Source organism: Myripristis murdjan, chromosome 21 (assembly GCF_902150065.1).
Source record: "Myripristis murdjan chromosome 21, fMyrMur1.1, whole genome shotgun sequence".
Classification (NCBI taxonomy): domain Eukaryota; kingdom Metazoa; phylum Chordata; class Actinopteri; order Holocentriformes; family Holocentridae; genus Myripristis; species Myripristis murdjan.
The window spans coordinates 6523448-6537954 of NC_044000.1; the positions used below are offsets into that span (position 1 = coordinate 6523448).

Here is a 14507-nt window from a genome sequence, read left to right on the forward strand (position 1 = left end):
AAATTTTTGGAAGAACCATTTCTGTTTTTTCGACAAGTTGTTGAAACATCTGTGGAGATCCTCGAGGAACCACTTAAAGAAATGTGATCTCCAAGGTTCTCCGTGGTATCAGAAATGGTATGGAATCACTATATGAACTATTTTCGGTTCCAGGTGACACCTTTATTTTTCCTTGAAGAAATGAGAGTTTATTGTTGTTTCTGTGTATCTATTCTCTTCTCCCTTCTTTGAGGAACCAGCTTCTGCTTCCTCCCAGAACAGTTTTTTAGGGTCCTTTGAGGCACCTTTGAACCGCTTTAAGAAATCCCTCTTTAAAGAACTGTGGTCTGAGTGGTTCTTTGTGGAACCAGAAAAATGTCACTCCTCTGGTATCACTCTGAGGAACCATGCTTGGTTCCATTTGGCACATTTATTTTTTCTGCTTGTAAGTAAACACACTGAACCCCACCACCCTCACCAGCTCCTCTGCTTGTTGTTTTCTTTAATTGACGTTAAGCGAGAGTGTCACCGCCCAGGATCTTTTCACTCAGCCCTGGTTCACTTGGCTCGGATGGCATCTGTTCCCCCAGCGGTCTCGCATTTCCACTGTTTACGTGAGATAATGATGCGTGCGTAAGGATACACCGCCAGGCCCAGAGAGGTCTGACGGGAACTGTGACGGATGCCTCGTCGGTCCAAACCAATTTATGTTGAAACGGAACAATGATGTCAGCTCAGACATCGGGTAATATAAGGCAGGAAGATGTTATGGGGGTAATCCATGATCCAGACAGAAAAATAGAAGGGGTAGTCTCTTCCCACTGAGAGCTAAAGCATAAAGTTGGAGAACTGTGGATTGTGACTTTAATGTGACGCATCATTCCGTGGGTGCCAAAATGTTGTTGACCTCATTCCCTCTTCTGCAGCTTTAGCCCGTAATGTCCTCAAGATGTCGCTGTCATGGATTTGCATTTACCTGTGTCTTCTGATGTTGACCCAAAATGATACAAAGGCATCCTCCTTAGGAATATACAGCACAGACAGCTAACGTTTGAAAAAAAAAAAAGGCATGCAGAACTTTTATTGTCGAAGTCAAACTTGATCATGTCAGATGATGCATACCTGCATGTGGCGCCAGTTTGGCAGTGGCCTAATACAGAAAGTATATGTTGAAATCACACAAAAGATAATGAGCAGCGTTGTGGTTTTCTTTATTGTATCAAGATTTGCATGTTTGGTTCCACCCCTCATGATCCAAACAGAGAATAACAAGGTGCCCCCTCCCTCTGGTTATGGAGGGAGGGGGCACCTTGTTATTTTCTTATGGATCATGCTTTTAACATCAAACATCTGTCTATGAATGCCAAAATGCTGCTGACCTCATTCTCTCCTCCTGTAGTTATGAGGTTGTTTCTGTGTAGAGTTTAAAGTGTTGATTTTAGTGGGACTCGTATATGAAACACTGCTGGGTTGGAGGGCAAATCCAACAAAATGACAAAACAACTCAGTCAAACTTTGACGGAACTGTCCTCTAATGTATTTTGTCACCAGGAGAAATATCATTGCCTATTGACTGATTCTCCCCCCATTCATAAATCCTGTCTTTTTTCCATTGTCTGACTGCAGAGAGGATTGCCTTAAAGCTGTCTCCGACACCTTCACAGGCATCAGTAAATCACTGACACTTCAATAACTTTTGAAATACGTGCTTTTGCGCCTGTGAGAGGCAATAGTTTAACGTGTCTCTCTTTTAGAACCCCATTACTTTAATGGGGGACGATCCAAACTCTGAAATTTACTGTTTTGTTCATGGCCATCGTCTGCAAGATACTGCCTGGTAACATCAACTCACTCAGGTTGTACTTAGAAATTGATGTGTTTCCTCATGTAATAGTGTTAAAAGGTTTTTCTTTTTTCTTTTCTTTCCTTTTTTTTTTTTTTTGGCTGGGGATCAAAGTGTTTTTCTCCACTAGTGTAACTTGTCTGCCCTCTTCTGGTCTCTTTGTGTTATGATCACTGACAAAGTCATGCTGATTTATGACTGGCAAAAAAGCAAAGAAGAAGAGAACTTTCTTCACATGATAATAGTATTTTATTTTGTGTTAATACACATAATTTCATACCATGGTGTATGAAAAAAGTATATAAAGCTGTGGCCTAGTTCAAATTAAAATGAATAATATAGATCAGTGGTTCTGTTTTCAGTGTTTTCATGTCATAGACCTGGAAATAGACACATATTAGGTTTATATGATTTAATCCCAAATACCCACATGGAAAGATTTTTTTATTGCTGATTTAGTATTGAGTTACGAAACCATCTACACCATAAGTTGGGTTTTAATAGTGCTGAGAATGAAACGTATTATTAAAGTCATACATTATCTATTTCATATATTTACTATTGAATTAAATAATAGTGAAATTAAACTATACCTCACTTCGCTGAGAAGCCACTAGAACCCCTTCAAGGAGTCTTGGGTGTCCCCGGGCCCCACTTTGAGAGCCACTTCCAGACACCATTTGAAACATACACTTTGGCATTAATGGATCTGTAAAGCCATCAGATTGTCAGCGAGTGTAAAATGGCTCTATCACGAGGCGTTTGACGAAGTATAATCTTTGACAACTAATGAGGACGTTCCTCCGAGCAAAGCACAACTGACGACATCTCCATCCCATCTCTGCCACATTTGAGCAGAAAGATGGGGAGAAAAAAATTGGTCCAACAATTAAAGCAGCAGTTTCCACAGTTCACCACCCATAAGCTATTTCAAAGACCGTGGATCCATGGTTTAGCATGTTCCTTTATGAGAAACACACTTCCCTATTAGAGGAGTGGGGAGAAAGAAAAAAAAAACTCCCCGGAATCAAAACCATCACCAGACGCCACTGCAGCGGTATTTCTGAACCCATGCGTCACAGCTGCACCCGTGGCCAAACCGCTTATTAAAATGCAGAGAAGCCAAGTGCCATAAAGACATAAGGCGAGCAGCTTGTTATTATTCTTTCTGAGAGGTGAACAGGCTGAGATCAATGGCTGCAGTGGTTTCTCCTTACCACAACTATGGCCCAGTAAAGCACAAAGGGCCCAGCGGCTCCGACCCATACAGTCAGAGATATTAACTATTCCAGGGGCCTTTGAAAGGGCTGCCAAGAATAATTTCCCACATGTAGCATTTCCCACCAAAGCCACACAGTCATTCTAGCATATTCTGTGCCCCACCAGCTCATGCCCTAACACAGGATGACAGAGAGGAATCAATGGAAAAACAGACCCATAACATTAATAGGCAGTGAGTTTGAGTTTGCAAAATTTAGATTGTTGGGGAAACCTTAAACTACTTTTGTCCAATTACAGAACACGAGCGATATAAGGGCATGCAATACATAGATCGCTGAAAAAGTAGCTGAAAGGGAGAAAAATCACGACACAGAAAGGTGAAGTTGGATGGTTCCCGGTGTCTGTTGAGGCCTGTCGTCGAGTGAGGAGCGGTCCCACGTGAAGGCTGGGGATGCTGGATTCTCCTCATCATCCTAATCCTCCAGGTCATCCATCTTCCATACCAGACGAGGCCAATCCTCTGTGAACTGCTCCCGGCACGGAGGAGGAGGAGATGCTGTCGGACATTTGGACCGGAGAAGCGCTGTGCTTCCCATTCCCCGCAGCCAAATGGCAGGACTCTAGCTGTTAAAAATAGGGTTAGCCCAATATATCAATTTGTCAATATATCATATTGGCCTTCATAAATCATATCTCAGCCAGTCAGTGTCATCCACCCCTGATATGATAGAGGTTCCTCCCTGACGGCAGCTATACCTTATTATATTTATCAGATGTTGGAGCTGATTTCATCCAGTGTGGTGTGGGAGGATTTTACTCCAGTGTGTAAAATCTGCAGTGAAACCTTCCTCACTCTGCCTTTAGCAGCTGACAACCCGGCAAAAAATGAATTCCATTAGTTGGGCTTTCAGTGGAGAGTTTTAGTGCCTTGTGATGGTTTAAATGCCGTTCCACCAGGACGCTAGTAATGTTCTTTTGGGAAACAGAGTTCTTGTAATTTCGGACATGAAAATGGTCAAATTTAAAAGGGATAGTTCACCCATTTAAAAAAAAAAAATTACATTATTTCACTCCAGCTGCCAGCTGTTACAGGACACAGTAGTGCTGGTACGTAGTGGTGGTGCTATCTTCCTCTCATTGTTACTGAGTGCTGGATACTGGCTGGATGCTCCAAATGCTAACTGTTAGCCTCCTGCCACAGAGGTGGACTTCCCCCCCAGCTAACATTCTGAAGTTTAACAAGTTTAACAAGTTTACAAGTATCATTTTCCAATGATACTGACACAATATCAGCACAAAATATCAGCTACCAAAGGCTTCAAAAACCCAAGAATATTATTGGCTGTCAAAAAGGCGTATGTGGGAGAGATGCTGAGCTAAGGCTAGGTCGACAAGCCCAAGGCAGTGTTGGTTCACTGGCTGGTGAAGCTAGTTTCTCTCAGTCTACAGTTGCCCTCTGCTGGAACTGCAAAACAAATGTTTTCTGTAGTTTCACTCACTTTAGCTTGACAAGAGTTTGGACGTGCAAAATTCTCACACTCATCTGTATAAGCGTGGAATCTCCATCCTCCTGTTACAGAGCTCTGACATGAACAGTTTCTCCCCACAAACTGTCCTATTAAAGTCAGTGGAGTGAAGAAACTAAATGGTGAAGTAGGACGCCATTTGATATCCAAGGTTATGTGAGCATTAAAAAGGCGTCTCCTTAAAGAGACTTTTGGAGCTCTACATACCCATCAAAGTTCTCTCCAAGCTCTGCTGCAAACTGCAGTATGTAGATGATTGTTGTTGCATGTTTGACTATTGTGACACTAATCATTTAAAACAGACACTTATTATAAATATACCGCAGCCCGGCGCCTGTGCTCTCAGTGCCAAGGCAGCAATCTTGGATTATGCTCCAAATCAATTTTAATTGACCTGGCATGTAATCAAGACACACAGTAACTCCTTGGCAAGCAGCGGTTTTATATATCATGAAAGTGCACTCAAGTGTCAGCATAAATCTTTGTATTTAGTAGATTACAAATTTACAAGAGCTTGTCCATATTTGCGCTGAACAGTGACAGAAACCACATTCAAAACCATCATCCACCTAATATCTTACATAAGGCACAGGCCATGAAACCGCATCAAGGCAAACTAACATGCAAAAACTATTTGTTTTGCTGTTCTGGAATGCAGTATAAAATAAAACATTATTTTGGCTTGGCAAAAACAAACCATCCCGCGTCTTTGTTTCTTTTTACATTATATTAATAATGTAGCAAGTACATTCAGGCCCATAAGTGTCCATCCTGATGTGAGGCTGGATCTTGGCTAAAAAAAAACAAAAACAATGTGCTTGACAGTGTGCTTAACACAGAAAAGTCACCAGTTACCTCTGACACTGGGCACTGGGCTAAACTGGTGACATCTGAATTAAGGGCACAACTGGAGAATCCCCCTGTATAAATAATGGTTTAAAAAAACATACCAATGCTATCACAACCACCAACATTATCATCATCATCTGCAGAGAAGCTGGAGTTCCTTAGAGTCACATGTCAGGGCGGGCGCTGCCATCTCAGCCCCACCCACAGCGTCCCGCCCTCTGATCTTCAAATTGACAAACTTGATCTTCCAGCTGTTGTCGTCCAGCGGGGAGCGGATGAGGCCGAATATTTGCTCGTAGACCCCCAAACAGGCCGAGTCTCTGTGGATGGTCCCGGCCACGGCCACCAGCACCAGGCCGTGCGGGGACACCAGGGCCCTGAGGCCGTGAGGCTGCAGGTTGGGGTTGAGGAGGAGCCGCTCGTCCCTTGCCAGAGCCAGGAGGCGCAGGCTGACCAGCTCCGCACCCTCAAACTCCTCTGTCCGCTGGCCCTCAGCACTGAGAGAGAACAACACACAGTTGGCTTTTCCAGTTTCAACAGAAATAGAGCTGGTTTTGGTGTTATTAAAAGATGTTCTGACAGTGTCATTTAAAGGGATAGTTCACCCATTTTGAAAAATGTGATATTATTTCCCTCTCTCTCTAGCTGTTCTGTAGGACAGTAGTGGTGCTATCTTCCTCTCATTGTTACTGAGTGCTGGATACTGGCTGGATGCTCCAAATGCTAACTGTTAGCCTCCTGCTATTGAGGTGGACTCCCTCCCAGCTAACATTTTTGAAATCAACTGCCTTAATTCACTCAAAGAAGGTTTAACACCCTTCATAACATGTAGGGGCATAGTGGCGTAATATTTTCTTTGGCACTGGTGCTTTTTAAAGTATTCATCGTTTTACTAAGGTATTAAATTGTGGTAAATTTAATAGCACGCTGATTACTTAATCAACTTCACCACCTGTCAGATCCTCCTGCAAGCAAGCTAATTTGAGACGGTTCCCACGCCTGAATGCCTTACATTTAAACAGGAAAGAACATTAAAGAGAATATAATGAAACACAACAACCTCTGAGCCAATTATACTGATCATATAATAACTAATTGAAAAAAAGCTAAAAAATTAAAAAGTAAACTGACATAAAAGGCATAAAGTAGTAATAATATGAGATAAAATCAAAGAGCTACATATAAAAAAAAAAGAATCACTGGACAAAAGCTCATTAATAGATGCAGCAGTGGAGGGTAATGCCACTGCTGAATCTTTGCTGTATTTCACAGACACAGCAAGTGTGTCGATGGCAAAATAATTCTTCTTGTTCACTGAAAATCTGTAGACGTGTTTTTGCCGGATGGGGCCGGCCAAGAACACTGAATGTCCCTAAATGAGATGACCAGAGTGCAGAGAGGCTGTCTGGTGGCTAAAGTGATCACGCTGACAGACGGTGGGCGATGTGGCCTCACGCTTGCGCTTGTGGAATTTCGTGCTGCTGCATGTAAACAAGCATGTTAGGAATGTGATATGGCAGAGCAGAAACTGTTTGGTTTCAGTGATTCACGCCGCAGTGCCGGTCTGGCTAAACAGAGCTTGCCTGGTCTTGTTTAACAAGAGCAGTGATTCAGCTCCAGGCTGTAGGCTACATCATGTTCACTTGCTACGGTTATCTTGTTCATTGCTGCTGAACACTCGCTACACCACAACCTCTCTGACCAGTATCCGCTACTTTGATTTATAGCCTGGCTCCTGATAAACAGGGATATTGGTGCAGCCAGCCTCCTCCTCAGAGCAGGAAGAAAAAGCCCTTGAAGAAAGCACGGACCGAGGTTTTCTTTCAAGCTCAAATGGACCTGTCTGTGTCAAAGGCAGTGAGCGCAAGCAAGGAAACTTTGTCTCCTCTGACAGCCAGGTATCTGTGATAGTGAGCACATGAGCCTCGCTGTACTCATACATGTTGTTGCCTATTGGCCCACAGCTTGTCAACCATCTGTTCGAGTGAGCGTTGAAAAGCAGAATCAAGTGTGCCATATTGGTTTTGCTCCTCTTCAGTCTTTGACTTTCATTTGTGCATTTTCCTCTCCTCTGCCACCTGTTGAGATAGCGTTGTCTTTTCATTTCTGTAAAGAAATCCTCCAACTTGAAAGTGCTTTACAGTGGGAGGAAGTCTTGGCTGCTTGCATTGCCATTCATTTGCATTACTCAACAGGGATACAAGCATTTCATTGTAAAGGATGAAGCTCCCATGCACTTTCCAACAAAGCAACAGTAAACATATTGTTCCCTACTATGCTGTCTCAACTTTTTTTTTTTTTTTAAGAAACTGTAATGGCGAAACACCAGCCGATCATCCTGGAGTTAAAATTGTAAATCAAAGATAACTGGATATATGTAATATCACGTCTTTCCACTTTGATGTGTAATATATTGACTCTTAGGGCTTATTTTTTGAGCTGCAATTTTGGCACCTCCACTTGGACAAATTGCAATGGTGAAGAACATCATATGTTTTTTGGAAATCTTACCTAATCATTTTAGTCAGTTATTAAAGGAAGTTTCAACCCTCACAAATACTAACATTTGCTTGTTTTTCTCTGTGACTTTAGAGCTATTGTGGCTGCTGGTCAGATTGTGTAAGCAATTTTAAGACCTCAGTTGGGCTCAGCTGGTAATCTGATGAACATTTGTCATTATTTTGGTCATTTTATAGATAATGAAGAGAAATCCCACACACTGGCTCAACTTGCAACTAAACCTTCATTGCAGGAGACAACATTTAAACCTCAGATTGAAATGTTGTTTCTTGTAATAATATTCTAGTCGTAAGTTGAGCCATTGTGGTTGATTTCCCTTCATCACCTTTGTGGTTTTCACCCGATGCACCGGCTCCAAGACCAACTGGCACAATTGTGGAGAAACACTATTTTGACGTTGGCATTGCATAGATGAAATGATTCATTGAAAACATGATCAATAGATCAAATTACAATGGAAACAGTAGTTGTAGCCCTACTTATCAGCAGTGTCTGTGCTACTGAGTATGAAGGACAGCCAGATGAACAGAACGAAATTGTGCAATCGTCATTATATGCCAATTCCACATGCTGGATATTCACCAAAAATTACTCGTTGGCCTATAGGCGTTAATCAGCTCTTTCTCCATGACTAACCTTTCCACAATGTTTCATGCAAATCCGTTCATAACTTTTTGAGAACAAACAACCAAAATGGTACGAAAACATAACTCTATCTCCTTCCAAATGATAATGACAGTTTTACCAAGACAGGAGGCGTAGCTTTGCATCTGGAAAAAAGTGCTGTGGTCCCCACTCCTGCGGCTGCTGGCCCAGCGACGGGTTCTGGCTGTTGAGAAGCTTGAAGAACCACTGACAGAACTGCTGACCGAGGGCCAGCGGGTCAAAGCCCGGCTCGACCTTCCTCTCTGTGGACTCGGACGCTGTCTCTGTGAGCTGTAGTCTGTTTTCATTGCTCTCATCAGCCAAGACCTGAAAGGAAGGAGAAATCATTTGGCTGGCTCTTGATGCCAGGATCCATGACATCAAGGACACCACACTAAATTCCTCTCTGCAAATCAAGGATCTACTGGTAAAGTCCACATACAAATGATCCACCAAGCAGATTGTATTTTCACTGAGTCTCAATTTTGGTATTGGTTAGGCTTGTTGTTCCCTCATGGTTTTCTCTAAAGCCCACCTAATGAGCAAAAAAAGAACTATGCTCACAGCCATTCCATACTGTTACCAGTAACTTCCTTTGTCTTACTGGCCTTAATATCACAAGTTTACATGGACCACACTTTGCATCCATTAGAGCGATGTAAAACAAGATATGTGACATTTTATTATAAAAAAGAATACATCAAAGTGTCCAGGGCTAGGTGACCTGACTGGCAGCCCCTACCTTTCCAAATGACCAAAACTGCAGTGTCTTTTTCACCAGCTGGTGTTTCTCAGTGTTGGGGGGCACCACCACTCCCTCTTTGGCCAGGTACTTGAATATGATGTCACGGTGCACCTTCTTCCTTTTCAGGAGCTCTTCAGCATCTTTGGTGTAGGCGAGAATTGCCTCCATAGCTTCTGTAGGAATAAAGAAATACTGAGTGTGAGCAACGCTCGATTTTATTATTCCTATTGTCCTGGGGACAATAAGAACAGCACCTGGGACACAAAGATATTGTGTCTGTAACAACTCTGGGACAGCAGAGAAACATATCATTTCAAGTGAAATTATGTTCATACATCATTAAATATGTATCATTTTAACTGTTAGGTGTTCAAATTCAGAAAATGTGAGTGTGTGCTCACACACACAAAATCAAGAGACACCCACATGAATGCGCGAAAAACTTGCTGTCATTGAAATGCTGAGATGGCTGAACAACACCCACACCAAAGCGAGAAAGCTCTCACAGTGACAGCCCAAACAATAAAAGTCGGCATATAACTGATCAGAAAAATGTTTGCAATTGCACTGCAGGTTGTAATGATGCATTTATTGATCAAACGGTAAGAAATAAACAGGACGCAGTAACTAAACCAATGACTAAAGGAATAATGAAAACTGACTGTGACCAAACACCAGGGGTGATTTCATTTTTTATTAATATGTAAGTACAGGGAACAACTTGCAGAACTTCCATGGGAGACCAGAGTGGATGAAGTGATGCATGTTACTGAAATAAAGTTATTAAACTATATGTACTATGTAGAATGAAAAAAGAACTTCAATTTGGGACAGTGGTTGTTCAGTCTAGGGCAGCTGATAGCAGAATTTGGGAACGTTATTGGACACTGAGGAGAAAAGTTCATTTTGAATGAGATGTTTGAGTGTGAGACAATCTGATTAGTTCACTATTTGAATATAATGTCACTGTGTTAAAACTATTTTTTTCTAGCCCCTGTCGCTTGTAGAAACCAAAAGAAAATTACTTTTTTCACTGAGCTTCAAAACTGCAGACTAAACTGCAGACTCTCAGCTATGAGGTAAGACTTATATGAGGTTTTTCTGTCACTGTATTGCTGACGTACGAGGCACTTGTGCGACTCATCTGGAATTTGGATATGTTTATCTGCAGAATGTGCAGTTTCAAAGATGCTTTGAGTGAAGCTGAAGCGGGGAGGAGGTGAAGTGGAGGGCAGAAGGGGGACTGATTGTTGGGCCACTACATAAAGTTAGAGAGCTCAAACCAGGTAATAACAACAGGCTGGCTGGAAATTGTATGGAGGAAAGAAGACCCAAAGTGATGACTCTCACACTGCAAGGGATCATTTTACTGCAAATAATATTGCTAAACATAGCTTTAACTACTGCACTTGATTCAGTGTCACATTGTCATTGTCCCACATAGGAAATCTGGCTTGCATGGCTCCAATGAGACAAAGATGAAACAGTAAAAACAGTGAGCATAAAATCAACAGAGATTGGGTTAAACTGCTCATTTAACCGTTCAAGTTACAATATTGGAATAAAGTGCGGAAAATTAAGATATTATGTGCGTTAATTAAGTGATTTTCGTGCACATGTTAGGAATGACTGTTTAAATCGACTGCATGTGGCCCTGGGGAGCCCTGACGTTCCTGATGGGAATAGCTCCAATTCATCGCAGAATGTGCAAGAGGGATTACTGACAATCTCAAAGGTATTTATAACTCCACATATTCCACAAAGTTTTGAGTTCACCAATCACAGTTTCTGTGAGTGTATGTGGTGTTGTTCTGAACTCAGTGACCAAAGTTTTTGTGACATTCAACGTCAGATAGTGATGACTGCACCAGCTCACGAATGTATCCACTGTAAGTCAATGCTATGCCAATCCCACCCCCCCACCCCCGAATCATCTGCAAATGTGATATGTCTATGTTTAGCTAGGAGTAGAGGGGGATAAAATGCATCCATACAGCACTGACTCTTACCCTTTGGCTCTTTAAAAAAATAAATATCAATGTCAGCGCTAAAATCAGGACTAAAAGCGACAGTAGCAAGAAAGTGTGTTAAATAGTACTGAATTGTAGTAAAAGAAGATGAAAAATCAGTGCCTTAGTGCCTTCTAATGCTGTAATGGTGTCATGATGGTACATGTTGACTGGTTCTGGCGTTGTTTTCATGCTTACTTTTCATTTTCTATGCTAGTTTCCAGAGGTGGCACATCATGTTGGCTCCACATTTCAGGACTTTCCAACATGACTTGCTGCCTCTATAAAAAAAAAAAAAAAAAAAAAAAAAACTCCAACTTCTCAACAAACCTTTAAACCAGCCGTTGTGCATCTAAAATGAATCAAGATGAAGCAACACCAAGGCCAATATCTCAGCTCATATTTTCAGAAGCAGATTTTAGGGTATGTTTCCAAATAACACCATGTTTTGCAGGTTGAAACTGATATTCAAGCTCAAAGTCAATCAGGCTAATTTCATATCCTTTTGTCACGAGCAGCCAACCTAGCTCTAACTAGCCTAATCAACAGCCAATCCCTGAATAGAATGATAAAACTCAATAAATAAGGAAGTAAAGAAAAGCACGCAAGAGCATGGTCCAGCAAAACACAGCCACCGTCAGACATAGGCCTGACCAGTGGTTCAAGGCCCCCCGTCCTCTAAGTCGTGCCCTGCGTTCCAATACCCATACTACCATACTATTTAATAGGCAAAAAAAAAAAGAATTAGTATGTCCCAATACATAGTATGTCAGATGCAGTATGCCAAGAGTACCAGGATGTTCGAGCCACGTGTACAAGCCACACCCACATGCAGAAGACAACACGCTACACATATCGCACTCACCTCACTCAGTGACAGCAGAAGAGACAGGAAGACAGAAGATAAGAAATATGACAGACGACAATAGTATGCATACGCATGCATACTTACAATCATATATATGCATACAATCATGCATATACTTCAGCGCCATCTGTATATTGTCATGCTCATTCCATATGTATATTTTCACATCTCGTATCTCCTTTCCTTAGGTTAGCCCTTACTGTATTTTTTGAGTCTTTAGTCTTTATAGTCTCTATTGTATATTTTTAGCCTTTATTCTTTTTTTTTAGTTAACTTTATTGTATGTTTCTACTGTTGCTGCTGGAACACCAAAATTTCCCTGGTTGGGATCAATAAAGTATATCTATCTATCCATCTATCTATCTATACTGCATACTGCATACTACACTACATACTTTGTAAGGGCAGCTGCAGTACATACTAAAAGTAAAAATTAGAGTTATGCGATTTGGAACGCAGGGTTTGTTCCAGCTCTACTCTTGCACACCTGATCCAATTAAGGGCTTAATGCTGATTGGCTGAAACAGATCAACCTGAAAAGGGCGTGCATGAAAGTGTGTGGCCCCTGCATCGATCAGGGGTGCAAGAGTAGAAATGTGGAGCTGGAACAAAAACTGGTTTGAGAGCCAGTGGCCTTGATTACACAGCCTGAGACCCTCAGTGCATGCAAAAAACACAGAAAGAAAAACTTCTTATGTAGAAAAAAAAAGAAGAGGAAACCTTGCAGGACAAATCAAAGAGGGACCTGCACCTGGACGGTAAACAAACTCAGCCACAGCTGGCACATACAGTATCTGCACAGAAACAAGGGCAGCCCAGGTGTTGACTGCCAGGTAGAAACACTGCACCGTGTCTGAGAAAAAGTTTTGTGTTACTGCCTCAGAGTTGGAACATTTTGTGAACAGCCTGCAGACAATTACCACATGATATTTCTTCTCTTTTCTCTTTCCACTAGCCAAGACTTTCTCCCTGGTCTTAAATGCCCCTTCACTTTGAGGACTGGACATGCCATAAGCAAAGGCAGATTAACCAGTGGCAGCTCGAGACTATGTTTCATTATTTCTAAACTGAACTGTTACTGATTCCCAAAAACAATTACAGCCTTCATGACTGGAATGATATACTGTTTGGTTGCTGTGCCTTTTCTAACTTTAACTCTATCAGACTTAGCAGCGGTAGGTACCTCGGTGTTGGAGGTTTGATACAGAATCTAGAGAGTCATTATGATACCGTAATAGCTACCATAACCATTCTTGATGTGACAACTATTTGCTTTCACGTTTGTGACAGGTAGCTTATATTCCTTTTTTTTAATTTCAGTTCCAAACTTGGTAATGAAGTAGTATTTTTCCACATATTGTCCATGTTTGTATCACCTGCATGAATCAACATCGTAAGAACGCATGGGGCCAAGTATATGATGCGTTTTTGTAGTGCATTTTTCATGTCAGCAACATACACCATAGCGTAATTGCGAAGTCATGTGTAAGTACAGTCAGATTCTCTTAGCACTGCATGAAGTCCTTATGAATTCTCCTTCACATCTTTCCTTGGCCTCGTAACGTTTTCCATCAAGATCAAGGAAAAGTGGTTAGGAAAGGACATAAGATGTGCCACATGAACAAAACCACCAGCCTGGCTTGTTTTGATTTTGGCCTCATTCCTCTGAGAACCAGTTACTAGGAGCTATGCTAACAGTTAGCCGCTGTTATGCTAGCTGGTGATCTTACCTGTGATATTCTCCACTGCTATCATCTTGTTCGTGACCGTATCGCTGAGTGAAAGTAAGTCGCCTTTAGACATGACGCTCAGCATCTTCTTACATTCACCGCGCTCTCTCTCCGACAGCCCCGGCATCTTCAACGCCACCAAAACACAGATGTCAACACATAACCGCCGTTACCTCCACTGGTGTCCTGCACGGAGAGCCGTCCGTACAGGAACAAGGGTCCGCCGTGAAGCGTTCCGAGGAGCTTGCAAGCAGACGCTCCACACATGTTGCGTTCAAACGCTACAGGAAATATCAATATTAGAACTTTAGATGCTTAAGAACAACCCTATTTACTTCATTCTCCGTCTTATACAGTTTTGATCGAAAAAGATTAGGGACAGCCACATTAATCCATCAGAAATTGGACAGGAAAGGAATCTCTCATCTGCAATAAATACATTTTGACGCTATAATAGCTTTTTATCTCTGATCATCCTTTAAATGAGCCTTTCTGTCATCATATGACAGCCCACTCCCCTTATATCACTTTCCTCCACCTTGCCATGGGTTCTTATATTTTACCACCATTTA

At 41.8% G+C, this 14507-nt stretch overlaps 1 protein-coding gene across 1 annotated transcript; it reads right to left on the reverse strand.

The window, feature by feature from the left end:
- Nucleotides 1–4604: 4604 nt before the first annotated feature.
- On the reverse strand, nt 4605–14146 carry c21h3orf38 (chromosome 21 C3orf38 homolog). Its single transcript, XM_030081406.1, has 4 exons — nt 13936–14146; nt 9326–9501; nt 8684–8910; nt 4605–5915 (listed from the first exon to the last, which is right to left on the reverse strand). The coding sequence occupies exons 1-4, from the start codon at nt 14060–14062 to the stop codon at nt 5552–5554; spliced, it is 894 nt and encodes a 297-aa protein (XP_029937266.1). The 5' UTR covers nt 14063–14146; the 3' UTR covers nt 4605–5551.
- Between the last annotated feature and the right edge of the window lie 361 nt (nt 14147–14507).

What these genes read in the sequence shown, in the direction of transcription:
- c21h3orf38 (XM_030081406.1), bottom strand. Translation starts at nt 14,062, where the DNA reads ATGCCGGGGCTGTCGGAGAGAGAGCGCGGTGAATGTAAGAAGATGCTG. An exon ending in AGCAGTGGAGAATATCACAG is followed by an intron (nt 9,502 to 13,935) that starts GTAAGATCACCA and finishes TTATTCCTACAG; the next exon opens with AAGCTATGGAGGCAATTCTC. An exon ending in AGTTTTGGTCATTTGGAAAG is followed by an intron (nt 8,911 to 9,325) that starts GTAGGGGCTGCC and finishes CCTTCCTTTCAG; the next exon opens with GTCTTGGCTGATGAGAGCAA.